Source organism: Chiloscyllium plagiosum, unplaced genomic scaffold (genome assembly GCF_037043375.1).
Source record: "Chiloscyllium plagiosum isolate Xiang-an unplaced genomic scaffold, Cpla_swu_hap1 HiC_scaffold_16, whole genome shotgun sequence".
Lineage (NCBI taxonomy): Eukaryota > Metazoa > Chordata > Chondrichthyes > Orectolobiformes > Hemiscylliidae > Chiloscyllium > Chiloscyllium plagiosum.
In genome coordinates this window covers 32488524-32509836 of record NW_028270154.1, presented here as the reverse complement: position 1 = coordinate 32509836, position 21313 = coordinate 32488524, and the positions used below count along the sequence as shown (strand labels likewise).

The 21313-nt window shown below is 39.0% G+C and overlaps 1 protein-coding gene across 15 annotated transcripts in view; it reads right to left on the bottom strand.

Annotated features, from left to right (window-relative positions):
* Window positions 1–21313, bottom strand: part of rapgef6 (Rap guanine nucleotide exchange factor (GEF) 6) — a 378117-nt gene that overhangs the window by 38593 nt on the left and 318211 nt on the right. For 12 of the 15 annotated variants that reach the window (XM_043703415.2, XM_087995265.1, XM_087995261.1 and 9 more), the window contains 5 exons: window positions 21037–21277; window positions 20090–20473; window positions 10254–10465; window positions 8452–8575; window positions 141–164 (listed from right to left, as the gene is read on the bottom strand). In XM_043703415.2, coding sequence (XP_043559350.1) covers window positions 141–164; window positions 8452–8575; window positions 10254–10465; window positions 20090–20473; window positions 21037–21277 — 985 coding nt within the window. Of the gene's footprint in view, window positions 1–140; window positions 165–8451; window positions 8576–10253; window positions 10466–20089; window positions 20474–21032; window positions 21278–21313 lie in introns of those variants that run through there. The other 3 variants (XM_043703412.2, XM_043703413.2, XM_087995268.1) reach the window with 2 other exon arrangements.

Sequence of the window (21313 nt, the reverse complement as noted above, 5' to 3'; positions counted from 1 at the left end):
CTGCAAACAGCAATATTGGACTAAGGGGACAGTGGATATTAGGTTACGTGAAGCATGCTGTTTTTAAGGTGCAGGCAGTTGTGAGGAGATACAGAGCTGTTATGTGCCAAGACCTCAGCACCTGTGCACAAATTACTTACCCCAAACTCCTCCATCTCTTCTTCCTGTAAGTGAGAGCCATGAACATTGAAGCATGTATTCAGAAAGAAAGGTGGAAAAGACAATGCAGTTCAGAAGATCATGAGGATAAGGGGGTAGAATGTCATATAAAGTAACAGGGAGGGATATGAAAGTAGCATCACAAGTCACATTATCAAACCAAAAGGATCTGAAATTTGCATTAATTGTGTGGTCTTGTTTTTAAATGAACACCAAAAACTTACTGTCAATATGACGTGGCATGTATTTGTGAGAAGTCATAACCCTGTTTTGTTCAAGATAAAAAGCTGTGTTTTACAATTGTTTATTGGGAGATGATTAAAAAGAAAATCCTATATTGAGCTCTGAATGTTAAGCATAGCTTCACAAAAATCTTATGAACCGTCTATTTTCATAGCTTCTGAAAGAACACTGGAAGAAATAACACAGGATTAAGAAGGGATTGTAGACCACTTCAGATTCTGCTAATGCATTTTCTAGCCCCAAAATTGACTTTTATTTTTAGAATAATTTTCTAGCCCTCAAGTTTAAAGCTACTTCATTAAAGTGGAAGTACATTTCATTCATAAACACAAAATCTAAATATAATCAAAGAAGGGAGTAAATGTCCCTTTATGATGCCTCTCATTTAGGCGCTTATAGTTTGGAACCACTGGTCACAAGCTATCAAGCATAGTTTATAGGATTCCCAACTCACTACACAGGGAAAAAAACATTCAGAAAGACTAGCCGATGCCTGTAGATAGTGCAGGAGTCCTCTGTGGCCATCTCCATCTCAAACAGATGGATCATGTTGGATAATGCTGGAGTGGTGTGATAGCCTCTTGGAGAAAGCATCAAGAACCAAGTTTGTGGCACCATGGTTGGCTCTGTTGCACACCAGTGGAGGAAAAAGACTGGGAGAGCTTTAGTGATAGGGGACAAGATTGTAAGGGGAACTAATGGGCGATTCTTTGGCAGCAAACAAGCCTATCATTGCCTCCTTGATGCCAGGGTCAGGGTGTCTGAAGGGAGAGAGTGAACAGCCAGCAGTCATGGTATATTTCAGTACCAGTGACATGGCAAAGAAAAGAAATGAGGTTCTTTAACAGCAATTTAGATAGTAGACACCAAAATTGTTGGTGTAGTGGACAGTGAAGGAGGTTACCTCAGAATACAATGGGACCTTGATCAGATGGGCCTTAACCTAGATAAATGCGAGGTGCTACATTTTGGTGGCCTAAATCAGGGCAGGACTTATACATTTAATGGAAAGTTCCTGGGGAGTGTTGCTGAACAAAGAGACCTTGGAGTGCAAGTTCATAGTTCCTTGAAAGTGGAGTCTCAGATTAATAGGATAGTGAAGGCGGCGTTTGGTGCATTGAATATAGGAGGTGGGAGGTCATGTCGCGGGACAATGGTTAGGCCACTTTTGGAATACTGTGTCCAATTTGGTCTCCCTGCTATAGGAGAGACATTGTTGAACTTGAAAGGGTTCAGAAAAGATTTACAAGGATGTTGCTAGGGTTGGAGGTTTTAAGCTATTGGGAGAGACTGGGGCTATTTTCCCTGGAGTGTTGAAGGCTGAGGGGGTAACCTAATAAAAGTTCATAAAATCACGAGGAGCATGGATAGAGTGAATAGTTAAGGTCTTTTCCCCAGGATAGGGAAGTCCAAAACTAGAGGGCATAGGTTTAAAGTGAGAGGGAAAGACTTAAAAGGGGCCTTACAGGCAACGTTTTCATGCAGAGGGTGGTGCACGTATGGAATGAGCTGCCAGAGGAAGTGGTGGAGGCTTGTACAATTACAACATTTAAAAGGCATCTGGATGGGTATATGAATAGGAAGCTTTTAGAGGGCTATGTTCCAAATGTTGGCAAATGGGACGAGATTAGATTAGGATCTCTGGTCAATAAGGATGAGTTGGGCTGAAGGGTCTTTTTCTGTGCTGGACACCTCCATGATTCTATTAAAGTGGAAGATTATGGTTGCAATATCCAAATTACTTCCAGTGCCACGCACTACTGAGTACAGGAATAGAAAGATTGGCCAGATGAACGCGTTGACTAAAGGGATAGTGTAGGTTGGAGTGCTTTAGATGTTTGGATCAGTGTGACAGCTTCTGGGGTAGATAGGACTTGTAGAAGCTGGATGCGTTGCCCAGAACCAGAATGGGTCCAGTATCCTTGTTGGGAGGTTTGTTTGTGTTGTTTGAGAGGATTTAGTATTAATAATTTGGCAGGAGAATGAGGCACAGAAGAGATGCAAAGTCAGGAGCAAGCTCCCATCAGATGTAGACGAAATGTTAGGACAGTCCAGTGGGCAGAGAAGACATGGGCAGTACAAGACATATGAAGGTCCATAAACCTAAACTGTATCTATTCCAATACAAATAATTTGACTGGTAAGGCAGAAGAAGTTACAGCATTGATCAGCACATGGGAATATGATATTGATCTAATCACTAAGATATGGTCGAAGGAAGGACAGGACTGACAGCTTAACATTCTATACTATTCTAAAGTATAGTAGTTTCAGCTGTAATAGTGAAAGTGGGGCAGGGGGTGGGATTAAGGGAGGTTGGGGGCATTGCATTTTTGATAAAAAAAACCACTGTAGTAATTAGGGAGGATGTCGTAGAAGTGTCTTCAAATGAAGCCATGAGGATAGAGCTTAGAAATAAAAAAAGGGACAATTACTTTGCTGTGATTAAACTACAGGCCTACCAACAGTCATACAGAGATAGAGCAGCACATATGCAGGCAAATCACAAGAAGGTGCAAGAGAAACAGGGTTACAGTTGTAGGGATTTCAACTTTGCTAACATTAAGTGGGATTGCCCTAGTGTGAATGGATTAGACAGGTGGAATGTTAAAGTATATCCAGGAGAGCTTGTTGTGCCAGTATACAGAGTGTCTTACTGGAGATGGGGCAGTGAGGGACCTAATATGAAGGACCATAGCCAGAACAGTGGCTGAAGTTTCAGTGAAGGAGCATTTTAGGAATAGTGACAAAAACACTGGAAATTTCAAAGCCATTATGGAAAGGGATAAGGATATGCATGAGCTAAGTGTCTAATTTAGGGGAAGACCAATTTCAATATCATTAGACAGGATCTGGCAACATCAACCGGGAGCAGTTATTTGCAGTTAAGTCTAGATTTGGAAGTGGGATTTTATTTTTTAAATAAGTAGTATTGTGAGAAGAGTTAGTGTGTTTCTATAAGAATGAAGAGTAAGGGCAGCAAGTTCAGGGAATCCTGGATGACAAGGGATGTCAAGGGTTTGATAAAGAGAGAAGCATATACCAGGTACACAGCATTAAAAACAAGGGAGCCCCTTCAAAGTATTGAGAATGTAGAGGTTAACTTAAAAAAAGAAATAAGGAGGGCGAAGAGGGGCTGCAAATGTCTTTGGCAGACAGGATCAAGGAAAACCCAAAAGCCTTTTATAAGTATATTAAGACTAAGGGGATTACTGAGGAAAGAGGGAGACCTATTAGAGACCTAAAGGGTATTCTGTGCATGGAGCAAGTCTTAAAAATGAATGCTTCTCATCTGGATTAACAGAGGAGACTGAAGCCAGGAATTTCAGTTGTGATAGTAAGATTAATAAGGAAGAAGTATTAGATGTTTTAGCAGGCACAAAGATCCCCAGCACCTGATGAAATGTATTCCAAACTGATATGCGAGGAGATTACTGGAGCTCGGCCAGAGATATTTAATAGTTTACTGACCACAGATGAAGTGCCAGATACCTGAAAGATAGCTAATCTGGTTCCTTTGTTCAAAAAAGGACAGCAGGAAAATTACTGATGGACAGGATTAATCAACACTTCGAAAGATAGGGATGGATCAGGGATAATCAGCACAGTTTTGTTAAAGGGAGATCCTGTATGACTAATTCGAGTTTTTGAAAAGGAGATTAAATATATTGACGAGGGGAGTGCAAACTGAGGGTAAGGCCTTTGACAAGGTTCCACATGGAAGGCTGGTCCAAATGATAAAAGCCCATGGGATCCAAAGCAAGTTGGTAAACATGATCCAAAACTGGCTTACAAATAGGAAGCAAAGGGTATTGCTGGAGGGACTTTTTTTATTGGAAGCAGCAAACAACAGGAAATGGTGCTGGGACTCTTGCTTACTCTTGTGTACATTAATGATTTGGATGTGAATGTAGGAAGTATAATTACTAAGTTTGCAGATGAAAATAGATGTTGACGTTGATAGCAAGGAAAATAGTCCCAGACTGAAGTCTGATATTGATCAGCTGGTAAATAGGGCACAGCAATGGCAGATGGAATTTAATCCTGATAAATGCTAGGTGATGCATTTTGAAAGCTCTAATAAGGAAAGGAGACACAAAATGAATGGTAGATCACTAGGGAGAACTGAGGAATAAAGGGCTCTTGGTTTGTCAGCTCACAGGTCCCTGAAGGTGTCAGGGCAGGCAGGTAGGATGCTGGCCTTCAAGGAAGTTGCTGCAGCTTTATAAAACAATGGTTGGGCCATAAATAGAAGACTTTGTGCAGTTCTGGGCATCCCACTTTTGGAAGGATGCGATTGCACTAGAGAGAGTGCAGGGGAAATACACCAGAAGTTTGCCTGGGATGGGAACTCTCAATTACGAGGAGAGATCGAATAGGCTCGGGTTGTTTTTCTTCAAGCAGAGGAGGCTGAGGGGCAACCTGCTCGAGGCATACAAATTATAAGAGGCATAGATAGAATAGATCAAGGCAATCTTTTCCTCTGTGGCACACATGTGGAAAAGTCAAGAGTGTGGTGCTGGAAAAGCACAGCAGGTCAGGCAGCATCCGGGGAGCAGGAGAATCGACATCTCGGGCAGGAGCCCTTCATCAGGAAGGGCTTATGCCAGAAATGTTGATTCTCCTGCTCCTCAGATGCTGCCTGACCTGCTGTGCTTTTCCAGCACCACGCTCTCCATTCTGATCTCCAGCATCTGCAGTCCTCACTTTCTGTACACATATCTAAGACCAGAGGGCATAAATTTAAAGTGAGAAGTAAGTGGTTAGGAGGAGATCTGAGAAACTTTTTTTTCTATCCAGAAGGTCGTAGAAATATGGAATGTGCATCCTGAGAGGGTGATGAAGACAGGTACTCTGGCAACATTTAAGAACCATCTGGATGAGCACTTATGGACCAAGTGCAGGTAAATGGGATTAGTGTTTAGAGGAGCCTCAATTATCCAAAATTCGATTTTCCAAATTTTGGATTATCCAGCAAGATTGCAAAGTCTCGATGCTTAGCTAAACTATGTATTCTGGCATTCGATTAACCTAACGAAATACTTCCCGCCTGCGTCCTTTGGATAATCGAGGTTCCTCTGTACTTTACGTATATTGGTCAGCATAGACGTGGTGGACCGAAGGGCCTGTTTCTATGATGTATGATTCTATAACCCTTCTCTTCTTATATTATAAATTGGGATAACAGATTTTGAATATGAATGGCCACCTATAGTATGAAATGAGAAAGAACCTTGAAATGTCACCTGGGAGGGATGATAGTAGCCCCAAATATCGAGAGTTCTCCCAGATTCTTGCTGAAACTCTAAAGGTAGACCAACAGAACCCTGCGAATAACTGAGGAACACTGGTTCCTCAGACAGCATCCCAGGGCTTTTGAAGCAAAATATATACTCTCAAATGCTTCTAATGAGTACTTTTGAAATATAAATTTTTTAAAAAACTCAAAAATAGAAGCACATCCCCTTTCAAATCGTAGATGAGAAATGTGGTACGTTAAACGTTTTTGAAGTTGAACCATTTTTCAAACAGTTGGTTCAGGAAAAAAAACTGGATGAGATTGCAAAGGAAGTGAGAGTCAGCTTTCAGTTGTGACAAGAAAGTAAGATTACAAGAGTGCCAAATCTTCAGCTTATTTGATTATGTGCAGACGTTGTGCTAAATAAGCTTGCCTACTTCAACTTGACTCAGGAAGGACAGGTGTTGAAGGTCAAATAAAGTTTGCATCATCTCTGTGACAGTTCACACATTTCACATGCTAATTTTCAATGTATGTGTTTTAAGAAAGTGGGTACTTTGCATGCAGTGGGCAGGGGGAAGCACCTTTACACAAAATTAAGAGAATCTGATGGACATCCCATACCCAATTTGTTCCCCATGTTGATGCTGCCTGACCTACTTAAAATGTTTCTAGCATTTCCTGCTCTTGTCTCAGAACTTCATGGCCTCTGTTTTGTATTATTAGTGGAATGAGACAACGTTTAATGGATTTTAGGATTTTTCCCAGATTCATTTTGGGTTATTGCAATTGTTTTTCTTTCACAGCATGTGATGACATTGTTTTGAGGCATCAGTGGAGACCACTGACTTAATTACTCTCTACACTGATTAAATCTCTATTGCAGTCAAACCAATTCTCCTACCATATCAGACTTTAACTCCTCACCAGCATCCTGTATTAACATAGAACTCTACTAGCACTCAACTAATTCATCATTTACTCAAAATGTCAGAGAGGAAATAGAGTTTGGAAAGATTCTATACCTTCAGTCAAGGAAGGAATGAATATTGATAAGAAAACAAACACAAGGACACACAAAGAATGAAAATGGCAATGTTCATCTTATTCCATACTTCGGTTATGGTTGGGGATATAGGAGAAGTCCCTTTATAAGTGGATTTGGAAACAGCATCTCAAACTGATAAAAATACCTTGCCTCCACTGCCAGAGTAATTCCATCAACAGGATGGGGAAAAAAAATAGCAAAATCAATAAAAGAGCAAGGAGATCACAACCAACCACATTGTCTTTCTCTAAAGACTTCATACTTGCATAAGTGTCCTAGATTCACTAAAAAATATTGTTAGAAACAACAGATATATAAAATTGCATTGTTCTACTTAAATTGGATAAACCATGATGCAAAAATGGAGGATACAGTTGTTCTGATTTGAGAAAATTTGTTATGCTACTTTTCTGTAAAACACCAGAAAGAGGTTCTCTTACTGTGACTTGCTTCATAATGCACAGTATTACTGGATTGTTTTACCTATTTTTCTCATAGATTTCTATTATTTAATTGACCTAACATTGCTTAGTACAGAGTACTTGATCAGTAAATATGAAACAAAGCATAGCAGGATAGAAAGACGTTACTGCTCATTTTCTTTTTTTCTGTCAGGCTTTGAAATTGGAGATGCTGTCTCTCAGGCTTTGCTGATTAGCAAGCTCTTTTGAGCACCACTCACTGCAGCGAATATTGTTAGACCTGATTCCTGTTTATTTTCTCTGATCTTATGTGATGCCTAGCCCTTGAACAAATTTGCCATTAATTAAAAGTAATTTTTTAAATTCTCATTAATTGCTAAGACCACCTGACATTTAAAATCTGAATGAATCAGCCCAAATACTTGAGTTATCAAATTCAAAGAAGTAACAGCAGGTTGCCTCTGTGGGATTAAACAACATAATTCATGCTCTGTGAATTTACTGTCTAACCAAGTGAACAATCCACAAACATTTCCATTGTTAACAATGGAATTTCACCTGATTTACATACTGGGACGTTCCACCGGTTTCTATTCGCATCTCCTTAAATCAAGGCTCTTGCTGGGTTCTGGCTCAGAAAATTAGCTAAACTGCCATAGTTTAGGGAGGATTCCATTTTTCTGGGTTGAGTTCAGATAATTAGTGTATGCTACATGGGCTATCAGTCAAGCCCAATCCTGTTCTTAATTGCGTCCAGAAGCTTCCATGAGCAGTGCGCAGTTCATTGTAACTGGAGCTGGATACTGCACACTCAGTAACACATACTCTCTTGCCAGCAGTTTGATTTCAAATGTAAGCATGTTGTAAACATGGAATTAATAATTTGTTGGCATTATTTGAGCAAAAAGGGGAAAATCTGTGCATCAAACTGACACTGAAATGACAAAAAAAGTCTACTGGCAAAGCATATTGTAACCAGTACAAAAATACATAATTCTTAAATACAAAAGCTAACTTTCATAGGTCCTAACACTGTTTCTACTTGGTCTGGTCGAGAAGTGACTCCAGACGCAAGGAAATGTGGTTGACTTTTAACTCCCCTCTGAAATAGTCTCAAAAACCACTCAATTCAAGGGCAATTAGGATGGATAACTAAACATAAACAGATCACTTCAATGCATTTAAAAGATTTTGCACCAGCTATAGGAACATGCAAATAAAAACATGATATTAACATAAAATATGTAACAGGAATCATCTTCCACATTTCAGCAGAATACAATTCTCATAACAAAGACAGTTATGCATTAATGATGCCACATTTCTTGACGATTACTAACCTATTTCTGAACATTACAGCAGGATCCATGTTTACAGAAGTCATACGGACAACATGTCGAATCTCCTTGGCAATCATCCGTAGTTTTTCAAAGTTTGCTAAACCTTCAACTTTGGAATCATTTCCTTATAAAGTAACAGAGTGAAAAATTATGTTGTATTCAAAGGTAGAGTTTTTAATTTTACTCAGAATACATAAAAAACAGCAGTTGTCAAAAGTAAGTGCTGTCATTGTTGAATGTGACAATAATACAAATACATTACATTGCACTACTGTATTAAGGAGACATAACATGTCAGCTTTGGTCGCTGCTGCTATATTTCCATGGTGACATTTTCAATCCGGTTTCAGGTAAAAATGTAGTCAATAAATCAAAGAGCAGTTTCTAAGAACCACGGAAATGTGGTCAGCATCTGTCACCAGAACAAGGCAATCAAAAAATTTATATCATTGGCTGCAACTAACAGTCAGAAAACATACATTTGCCATTAACTCCAGTTTTAATGCACAAGTATATTTTTTACGGTACAGGGTCAACACTATTAAAAGAATTGGTAATTCTCATGGTTACATATGTGAATGTCTTAAGAGATGACATTGTTGGAATCCAGTATCATGAATATTAAGGAACAGTTTTATGAATGTTAAAGAAAGCAGCAATTCTCATAGCCAGTGCTGTGAATGTGCAATTGCTAAAATTTGCAGATTAATCACATTAGCTACATTGGAAAGAGATTCACACTAAGAGGAGGTGTTAACTGGCACTATTGTCACGCTCTTCATTTTGTTAAATTGTGGGTACACAAAATTAAATACAAAATTTTAATCAATTATCTTAAAATTATGAGCAATAAGGTGGGCCATCAGCCAAAGCACATCTTGAATAAAAGCAAAGTACTGTGGATGCTGAAAATCTGAAACAAAGAGAATGCTGGAAAAACTCAGCAGGTCGGGCAATACCTTTGATGAAAGAAACAGAATTAAACGTTTCAAACCTGGTGTAACGCTTCTTCAGAAGTGATTTTGAAGGAAAAAACCTATTCTGATGAACAAAATCTATTTTGAACCAAGTTCCAAAGGTTTTTGAGACAACCATAGTCTGTTTGGGTCTGTCAGGCCCCAAGGAAAACAAATTCACGGACGCAAATATGAACTTTCTTTTCAACGGGCCGGAACAGACTTGTGGACACCAAGTTTGGCCCTTTGGGGAAAACAAACTTCACATTTAGGTCCAGGCAGGTCTGTTCGCATCAAACAAAGTATTTTTCTAAAGGACTTGTATATAGTGTCGCAATAGATCTGTTTGGGTTCGCTGCTGACAAGTCCTAAATTTGTTTTTAGGTCTTTTCGGTTTTCAGAGTTAATGGATAGATAATATTGTGATGATTAGTTTAAACTTTGCCCTATTTTTTAAGTCAAAGTCTGTACAGCTAACACAAATAAAAGCTTGTCAAGGGTCACTTACTAAGACAAACAACTGCTCAGTTTGCTTTAAAATGGAATCTATTTTGATGCATGTAACTATCAAAAGGCTGTTCAACATATTTAAATATGCCTGCCCACTCTGTTATTTTTGCCAACTGTTAAGTTCAATTACAATTGACAGAACTATGTCTTGTAATCTAGTGTTTTCTTCACCATATAAAGCAACACAGCGGCAAGTACTTGTTGTTACCTGAAGAATAATGGGAACTCCAAACAATGACCACCAAGATACAACTGCAATAGTTGAACACTTAACAAACAGTGACTGTGTTCTCTGAATTATCTGCATGAGCAGCTTCTACTTTAATAATTGAATACCTTCGTGCAGGAAAGTGAGATCTTTTTTGACCACTGGGAACAGTGGAATGATGGGTGGCTGCAGACTCTGGCTACTGAGAACGTTTCTATATTTTGCCATGTTCCTTGAAGGGTCAAAGAGATCTTGAAGGTCCCGAAGTAACTTCTCATATTTGCTTGGCAGTTTTTCCCAAGTGCTTCTCAGACGTGCAACTGGTGCAAGATTTAGCCCACTGAAACGGAGAAAGCTTTCAATGTAATATTTGAATTGCTTATATCGATCAATAATCACATTTTGTGAATACTGTAAATTCCAATAAGGGTACATTTAATGTTAATTATATTGCTCAAAGGTTTTGACTAACTTTTATTACACAGCATTTGCAACATAGATAAAGAGACCTTTAGCTCACAATGTTTCCTTGCACATAAGCCCGTCTTCATCTAATTCCATCAATTTATTCTTCTGCACCATTCTTCCTCATGTAGTTGTCTAGCTTTCTTTTAAATGCATCCTGCTAATCACTTCAACTATGCCTAGTGATAGAGAATTCCACATTCTAATCAATCTCTGAAAAAATATGCTTCTCCTGAAATCCAATGGATCTTTTAGTAATGGTCATACATGTTTATCTTCTGGTCTCTCAGAGTCAGAGAGATGTACAGCATGGAAACAGACCTTTTGGTCCAACCCGTTCATGCTGACCAGATAGCCCAACCCAATCTAGTCCCACCTGCCAGCACCTGACCCATATCCCTCCAAACCTTTCCTATTCATATACCCATTCAAATGCCTTTTAAACGTTGCAATTGTATCAGCCTCCACCATTACCTCTGGCAGCTCACTCCATACACGTACCACTCACTGCTTGAAAAGGTTGCCCCTTAAGTCTCTTTTATATATTTCCCCTCTCACCCTAAACCTATGCCCTCTAGTTCTGGACTCCCCCAACCCCAGGGAAAAGACATTGTCTGTCTATTTAACATATCCATGTCCCTCACAATTTTGTAAACCTATATAAGGTCACCCTTCAGCCTCCAATGCTCCAGGGTAAACAGTCCCAGCCTGTTCAGCCTCTCCCGGTAGCTCAAATACTCCAACCCTGGCAACATCCTTGTAAACCTTTTCTGAACCCTTTCAAGTTTCACAACATCTTTCCAATAGGAAGGAGACCCAGAATTGCATGCAATATTCCAACAGTGGCCTAACCAATGTCCTGTACAGCCGCAACATGACCTCCCAACTCCTGTACTCAATACTCTGGCCAATAAAGGAAAGCATACCAAACGCCTTCTTCGCTATCCTATCTACCTGCGACTCCACTTTCAAGGAGCTATGAACCTGCACTCCAAGGTCTCTTTGTTCAGCAAACTCCCCAGGACCTTACCATTAAGTGTATAAGTCCTGCTAAGATTTGCTTTCCCAAAATGCAGCACAGCGCATTTATTGGAATTAAACTCTATCTGCCACTTCTCAGCCCATTGGCCCATCTGATCAAGATCCTGTTGTAATCTGAGGTAACCTTCTTCGCTGTCCACTGCATCTCCAATTTTGGTGTCATCTGCAAACTTACTAACTGTACCTCTAATGCTCGCATCCAAATCATTTATGTAAATGACAAAAAGTAGAGGACCCAGCACCGATCCTTGTGGCACTCCACTGGTCACAGGTCTCCAGTCTGAAAAGCAACCCTCCACCACCACCATCTGTCTTCTGCATCCAAATGGCTAGTTCTCCCTGTATTCTGTGAGATCTAACCTTGCTAACCAGTCTCCCATGGGGAACCTTGTCGAACGCCTTACTGAAGTCCATTTAGATCACATCTATCGTTCTGCCCTCATCAATCCTCTTTGTTACTTTTTCAAAAAACTCAAGTTTGTGAAACACGATTTCCCATGCACAAAACCCTGTTGACTATCCCTAATCAGTCCTTGCCTTTCCAAATACACATACATCCTGTCCCTCAGGATTCCCTCCAACAACTTGCCCACCACCGACGTCAGGCTCACTGGTCTATAGTTCCCTGGCTTGTCCTTGCCACCCTTCTTAAACAGTGGCACCACGTTAGCCAACCTCCAGTCTCCCGGCACCTCACCTGTGACTATCGATGGTACAAATATCTCAGCAAGAGGCCCAGCAATCACTTCTCTCGCTTCCCACAGAGTTCTAGGGTACACCTGATCAGGTCCTGGGGATTTATCCACTTTAATGCATTTCAAGACATCCAGCACTTCCTCCTCTGTAATATGGACAGTTTGCAAGATGTCATCATCTATTTCCCTACATTCTATATCTTCCATATCCTTTTCCATAGTAAATACTGATGCAAAATACTCGTTTAGTATCTCCCCCATTTTCTGCAGCTCCACACAAAGACCGCCTTGCTGATCTTTGAGGGGCTGTATTCTCTCCCTAGTTACCCTTGTGTCCTTAATGTATTTGTAAAAACCCTTTGGATTTTCCTTAATTCTATTTGCCAAAGCTATCTCATGTCCCCTTTTTGCCCTCCTCATTTCCCTCTTAAGTAGACTCCTACTGCCTTTATACTCTTCTTAGGATTTACTCGATCTATCTTGTCTATACCTGACATATGCTTCCTTCTTTTTCTTAACCAAACCCTCAATCTCTTTAGTCATCCAGAATTCCCTGTATCTACCAGCCTTTCCTTTCACCCTAACAGGAAGATACTTTCTCTGGATTCTCGTTATTTCATTGCCGAAGGCTTCCCATTTTCCAGCTGTCCCTTTACCTGCGAACATCTGCCCCCAATCAGCTTTTGACAGTTCTTGCCTAATACCATCAAAATTGACCTTTCTCCAATTTAGAACTTTTAGATCTGGTCTATTCTTTTCCATCACTATTTTAAATCTAATAGAATTATGGTCGCCAGCCCCAAAGTGCTCCCCCACTGACACCTCAGTCACCTACCCTGCCTTATTTCCCAAGAGTAGGTCAGGTTTTGCACCTTCTCTCGTCGGTACATCCACATACTGAATCAGAAAATTTTCTTGCACACATTTAACAAATTTGTCTCCATCTAAACCCTTAACACTATGGCAGTCCCGGTCTATGTTTGGAAAGTTAAAACCCCCGACCATAACTACCCCATGATCCTGATAGATAGCTGAGATCTCCTTACAAGTTTGTTTCTCAATTTCCCTTTGACTACATTCCCAATAACTCTTGTAGGACTTTCAGGGCTCACCAGCAAACAAAAACATCTACACTGTTTATACTAATAAATCCTTTAATAGTTTTAAAAGTCTCAATAAGACATCCCAAATTATTTTTCTCTAGTGCCTCTATACTATACTATGGAGACCAATATTTAGGTATAAAAAAGTTTGGTTAGACGACAAGCTTAAGTTAACCTCTTAGCTTTTCAATTTATTCCTATTGAAATAAAGCCCAGTACCTTGTTATATTTTGTTGGCCTTATTAACATAATCTTAATGACTTGTGAATATGTACCCCACATCCTTCTGCTCCCCCACTATAATGAGACATTTATTTTCCAAGGAGTAACTTTCCTACCAAGGTGCCCATCTCATACTTATGCATTCTGAATTTTACTTGCCCCTTTTCAAGTTTAGTATCATTCTTAATTTTATTGCAATTTTTCTTCATATTAATTGCACCCCTCCAATCTAGAAGTGTCCACATTTATTAAATCTATACTTCAGATTCCAGAGTTCAAATTGAAATCATTTTCATAAATAAAGAACAGTGGCCCTAACACCAAACTTTGTGGAACAGAACTTCCTACCTTTTGTCAGTATGCCGAACAATAAATACTATGGCACTCTTAACTAGCCTTAACCTAGATATTTGTCAATCAACGACTGTTGAATTTGAGCACCTATTACTGACCACTAGTTGTCCTGATTTGTCTGATTTGCTAGGCCTTGACAAAAGGAAGAAAGGAGTTATGGGAGGCAATGGCTTAGTAGTATTATCACTGGACTGTTAATCCAGAGACCCAGATAGTGTTCGGGTGACCCGGGTTCGAATCCCACCACAGCAGATGGTGGAATTTGAACTTTTAAAAAAAAGAAATGTGGAAGAGTCTAATGATGACCATGAATCCATATTCTCCTTTAGGGAAGGAAATATTTCATCCTTCCCGGGTCTGGTCCACATGTGACTCGAGACCCACAGCAATGTGGTTGACCCTTAACTGTCCTTTGGGAAATTAGGGATGGGCAATGAATGATGCCTAGCCAGTGATGCCTTCATCCCGTGAATGAATTTTACAAAATTAACAGGTGTTATCAGAATGCCCTGGCCATTAGCTAGGGTAAGAAGGTAGGTATCCTTCCCTAAAGGCAAAGTGGTTACTAAAGAATATTGGTGAACCAGTTGAGTTTTTACTTCTATCTCCAGGTCTTTGCTATTTCTGGACTCAACAAAACGTGCTGCATCCTTCATAAACGAGCTCTTAGGAATCTCTGCTGCCTGTATCCTCACTCACAAAAAGACACGTTCACCAATTGCACTAGCCTACACTGACTCAATTTTAAAATTCTCAGAATTATTGTTGAATCACTCCACAGTTGCCAGAAATGCCTTCAGCTGCCTAGATACTCAACTCTAAAAATTTGTTCCTGAACGTCCACACCTCAGTTTCTCTTTTCCCTTTTAAAATGCTCCTTAAAATCTGCACGAGGTCAAACCTCATGTTTTAATATCCGCTTATGTAAGCCAGTGTTAATTCCTGTTTAATGACTCGGCTGAAAGATAAGTTAAAGATAACTTGTTAAAGATAAAAACTGAAAGAACTGCAGATGCTGTAAAACAGGGACAAAAAGAGCAGTTGCTGGAAAAGCTCAACAGGTCTGACAGACCTGTGCAAAAATATCAGAGTTAACAGTTCGGGTCTGGTAACCAAACCTGAAACTTTATAACTGATTTTTCTCCATAGATACTGCCAGGCCTGTTGAGCTTTTCTAGCAACTTCTCTTTTTGAATGTTAAAGATAAGATGCAAGTTCAATAAAAGCAAAATACTGTAAAGCTTGAAATCTGAAACAAATGCAAAGAATGCTGGAGAAGCTGAGCAGTTCTGGCAAGATCTGTGGAGCGGGAATCATAGTTAACTTTTTGAGACTGGTATGATTCTTCTTCAGAATTTCTCTCTCCAAGACAGTGCCAGATGCAAGTTCAAATTGTTTGGTAGCAATTAAATATCATGGTCACTTATCGCTAAACAAAGAGTGGATTTTTCTTTAGATTTCAGTTCAAGCTATTGAGTTCAAGCTTTCATTAGAGGATTTAAACTCATGTTCTTTGGACAATTAGCTCAGTAGCATAAATACAGCACTACAGTACTGAACCAATGATCCGTTCTAAAGCTTTGCTTCAACAACAAAGTTAAACAGAATCGGAAACAAATACTTCTCAAAATGACTGTCAATCTCGGTATGTGTAACAAAAAGACAACCTATTTTTAAATGCAAGAAAGAGTTTACTGTTAGTATAGCAGAAGAGGAACAGACACCACTCATAAGTATGTATAAACCTTAAGTCAGGACTCAATCCTAATAAAGTAACAAAAAATTACCGTTAAGAGTTCATTATTTATTAATTGTACCAAGCCTAACAGAGAGCATCAATGCTGCTTACACATTTTATTTCTTCATTAAAACGGACATAATTGGCAGCTGGTAAGCCAGTTATAAACATCAATACCTTTATTTTTTGCAACAAAATCTTTTTAAAGCCAGCTCAGAAATTGAAATTTATAAAAATACTTTTTTAAAATGATGACATTACAGTTAAGTTCAGTCATGCTTTTACTAGTACTTTCACAATAGTCCAGATAATGCAGTTGTTAAACTGCACACAGTACTCCAAATGTTGTCTGAACAGAGTCTTATAGAGCCTCAGAAGTACAGCCCTGTTTTTATATTCAAGTCCTCTCAAAATAAATGCCAACATTGCATTTGCCTTCTTAACTACTGACTCAACCTGCAAATTTACCTTGAGAGAATCCTGGACTAGAACTCCCAAGTCTCTTTGCACTTCAGACTTCTGAATTTTCTCCCCGCTTAGAAATTAGTCCTTGTTTATATTCTTCTTACCAAAGTGCATAATCTCACACTTTGCCACATTATACTCCATCTGCCACTTCTTTACCCACTCTCTTAACCTTTCCATATTCTTCTTTAGCCTCCCTGCCTCCTCAATACTACCTGTCCTTCTACCTATCTTTGCATCGTCTGCAAACTTATCCAGAATGTCTTCAGTTTCTTCATCTAGATCGTTAATGTTTAAAGTGAAGAGTTGTGATCCCAACACTGACCCTTGCAGAACACCACTTGTCACTGGTATCATCTTGAGAAAGACCCTTTTATCCCGACTCTCTGCCAGACAGCCAATCTTCTATCCATGCTAGCTCCATGCCTCTTAACACCATGGGCCCTTATCTTATTCAGTAGCCTCTTGTGCAGCACCTTGCCAAAGACCTCTTGAAATCCATGTACATAACATTCATTGGCTCTCCTTGGTCCAGCCTGCTCATTACTTCCCCCAAAGGACTCCAGCAGATTAGTCAGGCATGACCTCTCCTTGACGAGATCATACTGACATTGCTCTATTTTACCATACACTTCCAAGTATTCAGACATCTCATTCTTCACAGCGGACTCCAAAATCTTACCCACAACCAAGGTTAGGCTAATTGCCTGTAATTTTCTGTTTTTTTGCCTAACTCCCTTTTTAAACAGGGGTGTAACGTTAGCAATTTTCCAATCCTCTGGGACCCTCCCTGACTCCAGCAATTCTGGAAAGATCACCACTAACGCAGCTGTTCACCGCCATTCATAATTAGATGCAGTAGGAATGCAGAACTTAGATCTGATCCAATGGTTGCTGAATTGCTTATCTCTGCTTGTCGGTAGTTTTAACCAGGATGACACCGTATGTTTGATGCTGCTCCTGACATGCCCTCTTGCAATCTTCACTAAATCAAGATTGATTCCCCTTGATGGCAAAGGTAGAATGGAAGATATGACAGGCTATGTTGGAGTACAATTCAGCCACTGCTAATGGCCCACAACACCTTAAAGATGTCCAGCCTTGAACTGCTGTGTCTCTATTCAAACACTGTCTCATTCAGCGGGGGTGGGGGGGGTTAGGGGAAGGGGTGTGTGTGTCTGTGTCTGTGTCTGTGTGTGTGTGTGTTTTTGAGATGGCAGTGGTGGTGGTGGCGGTGATGCACATGGTAATCAGGTGGTTCCTTGCCAACAATATGTCATTGTGTCCAGGTTGATGTTTCGGACTCTCACAACAACGTCTTCCCACGTTATACTATTGTGGGGCCATCTCTACTGGTTCTGGCCTGCTGGTGTAACAGGACATAACCAGGGATGGTGACAGTGGTGCCTAGAACATTGCCTGTAAGGTATCATTCCATGTGATTCTGTTTCAAGCATTTTCTTAGAACAATATTTTTGACCTGGCAGTATTCAAAGAGATATGGTCATTTAAAAATGTCACAGTAAAATGTTCCTTTTGCCAAGAATGGTCATAACACAGTAGAATTTCAAATCTAGTTTGGGGATGAGGAATGGAAGTCTGTAACTGGAGTCTTACTCTTGTAATTATTGTTATTTAAGGTGATTAAAACAGACTTGGGTGAAGTAGATGAGAAAATAAGACTTAAAAACTAAGACTGTGGAGAAGAAATGTACATTTTAAAGAGGTATTTCATTACTCTCAACAAAGAACATTGAGAAAGAAAGAGTATCCATGGCTAACTGAGGAAGTCAATGGTTAAAAGAAAAGCTGTGGTAGACTGGAAGAATCAAAAACTCCTGGAAACTAAAGGAGAAATTGGTGGCGTATGAGGGAAAAAACAACCAGCAAGTATAAAGACATTAAAACCTTCTACAAGTTTACAAAAAGAAAATAAAAGCTAAAATGAGCATTAATTTCAAAGGCGATCAGACTGGGGAGTTAATAATGGGAAGTGGCAGATACCTTGACAAAAGTATTCTGCATCTACCTTCACAGCAGAAAACACAAAAAGCATTCCAAGAATAGTAAAAGAAAATTGTGGGACAAGGCTGGGGGTTGAGAAACTGACACAATCAGTGAGAGAAGAAATACAAGGGAAACAAATGAAACAATTGGCTGACAAGACCACTGGTCCTGAATCCTCGGTTTTAAAAAAAAATGTCTGCAGAAATAGTGGATGTATTGTTCAAAATCTCCCAAAATTTCCTAGATTTAAGGAAAGCCCCAGTGGATTGCAAAACTGTAAATGTGCCACCTGTTCAAGAAGGAGCAAGACCAAAAACAGGAAACCATAGGCCAGTTAGCCTATCAGCACATCGTTTTTTTCTTAATAAATCAATCATGATTTCTCTTTCATAAAATCATGCTGGCTTTGCCCAATTGCATATGATTTCCATCATCCTCCTTAGTAAAGGATTCTAGCAATTTTATATGATAGATGTTAGGGTAACTGGCCTGCAGTTTCCGGTCTCTTTCCTTTCTTGAATAAAAGTGTTATTAAAAAAAACACTAAGAAAAGGTATTATTAAATCATTAGCTATTTTTCAATCTGCTGTGACATTTAGAATCTAATAAATTTTGGAAGAATATATCCAATCCAGCTAGGAACTTTTTCTAGAACTCAATGATAAGTCCATGTGCACTTGGAAACTTGCCAGCATTTGGGTCTAATACTTTTTCTAGCATCTTTTCCCTGGTTATTGATAATTTCATTTAAGTTCCTTCCTTTGATTTCACCTCTTGATTTACAAGGATCTTTGTAAAGTTTTCTAAATTCTCTACAGTGAAGACAGACATTAAATTTCTGTTCAGTACATTTGCCATTTCCTTTCGAATTTCACCCCCAAGTAACAACTTAATTAAACTCTTCCAGTATCAATTTCCCAGATTCACTCTCTAATAGACCAACAACAGTTTTAATTACTCTTTTCCTGTTAAATACTTGTTGAATTTTTTATTAGCTCCTTTTATATTACTAGCTATCTGTCTCACTTTTTTATGAGTCATTCTTTGCTGCTTATCAAAAACTGATCCATTTTCTGACCTACCATGTAATCCTTGGATATGTACATCTTTTCTTTCAGTTTGATATTATTGTCAATTTCTTTAGCCATGGATGAAGCATCCTTCTCAAACAGCCTTTCTTTCTTTCCTGTTGCTGCAGTTTAAGGAGCCCAAATGTCTTTACCCTCAAGTGCAACCCGACTAAAGGTATGGATGAAGCCCCTGCTGCTGGTAGTCCCTGCCCCGAAGCAAAATAAAAATATAATCCCACTTGGTAGTTGCTATGAATGCATGTCACAACATCAAACTACTCACAATTCAACAAAGTAATTGTACTAAATTGACAACTGAAAAGGTTGCAGGTGGGCAGTGTGGTGATCAAATGTTACACCATTTAAGTAGGAGGTGGTTTAAGAAGACTACTGTTAAGATTTGTTGCTAAGGGGAAGTTGAGAGCTTTAGTCAATCAAAAGCAGAGAGATTTGGAATCTAATGTTTCTTGCTGACTAATAACATCGTCATATTAAAATATAAAATAGGCAACAAAGTTATTCCTTTGTGAACCATGTAATTTAAAAGGAAAATGTTCTTTTCAGATTAATCACATTAGTTCCAATGAAAGCTAAATAGGAAAAGAGAAAGTAGCAAAAAAAACTTTTGCTTTACTGAATTTACTAAAAGGCTACATTGAGAGTCAAAATGGCTCATCCTGTGCAACACCTCATTTTGGCTAATTCAGTTAACATTTCACATAATAGGATATTTTAGGTTGACACGTGACAGTGCCAAATAAAATCAGATTAGTCATCAAACCAACATGCGCACTCAGTTCATACCTGATAATTGCAAACATAGAATTGAAGTTCTTGCATTCTCTGCAGTGTAGGGCAATTTTGATGAAATGTTTAATTATCTTTACCCTTTTCCACTGAACAGTTTCCTTCAAAATCTCAGTTGCGACCCAGAATGTCTCCTGATTGATAATATCCTCAAACTGCTTAAGATGTACATTTCCTGTTTTCGACTCTCTTTTGAACAGGTCATCTATATATTCAGTGGGTTCAATGTTACGGAATAATTCAAAGTCACGCATTGAGAGCTGAGTTGCTACTTCAATGGTGCTGAGTTGCAGCAGAGATATTTGGCTTTCCCTTAATAATTCCTGGGCATCTTCATCTGAGCAAAGAGTTTCTGTTTCCATATTATTCTTCAGATAGTACCTGAGCAATGAGATAAATATAAGTTATATTGCTTTGAAACACCGTCATTTTATAGTACTTGTTCAACATAATCCATAACTGCTCTCATTTAGCTTTCAAATCAGAATCTGTTTCCAAATGTGCATATCACCTTCTTTCCTCCATCTCCATCAGCCCTTAATTCTAGGTGCTCTTTGCTGACTGAATTTTGAAAGTTTCCACAGGCAATAGTCAACTACCTGGAAATGTTGATTCTTAATTATACTTTTAGTGATGTAATTTTTTAAATTAAAAAAATGGGACTGTTCCACAAATGTAACATAGTGCTTGAAGCATAGTAAAGTGGACTATAACATCCCAGAAGTGATCAAAACACTTGGAAAATTATAGTCTAAGTTCTAAAGATCATACAATAAAACTTGCAAAAATACAAAATAATGCTAGGATTCTAGTACATTCCACACTAGAGATCAAAACACTTGGAAAGTTATCAGTCTTGGACAAGATGTACAAATCTTGCAACATGTTATCGAACTAATTAGATTAAAAAACTCTCTGCATGTAACAGTCTATGGTTTTCTCACCTGCCGTTCAGCTGGATTCGGTCAGCAAGTTTGGATAATTGATCAGGTAATCTCCTTTGCTTGATGACACCTTCAGGGCTTATAGAAACCTCACAGAGTGAATAAGTTTCAGGTGGCGCAGTCAGTCCAAATTCATGAACGGAGTGGGCAACAACTTCTTTTGCAGTTGTATCTTTGCTGATGATGATGTAACAACTTTGTTGGTCTGCTTTAAAGACTCGAATGACTTGATCTGGTATGTCTGTTTATGAAAAAGTCAATTATAAATATATATCCA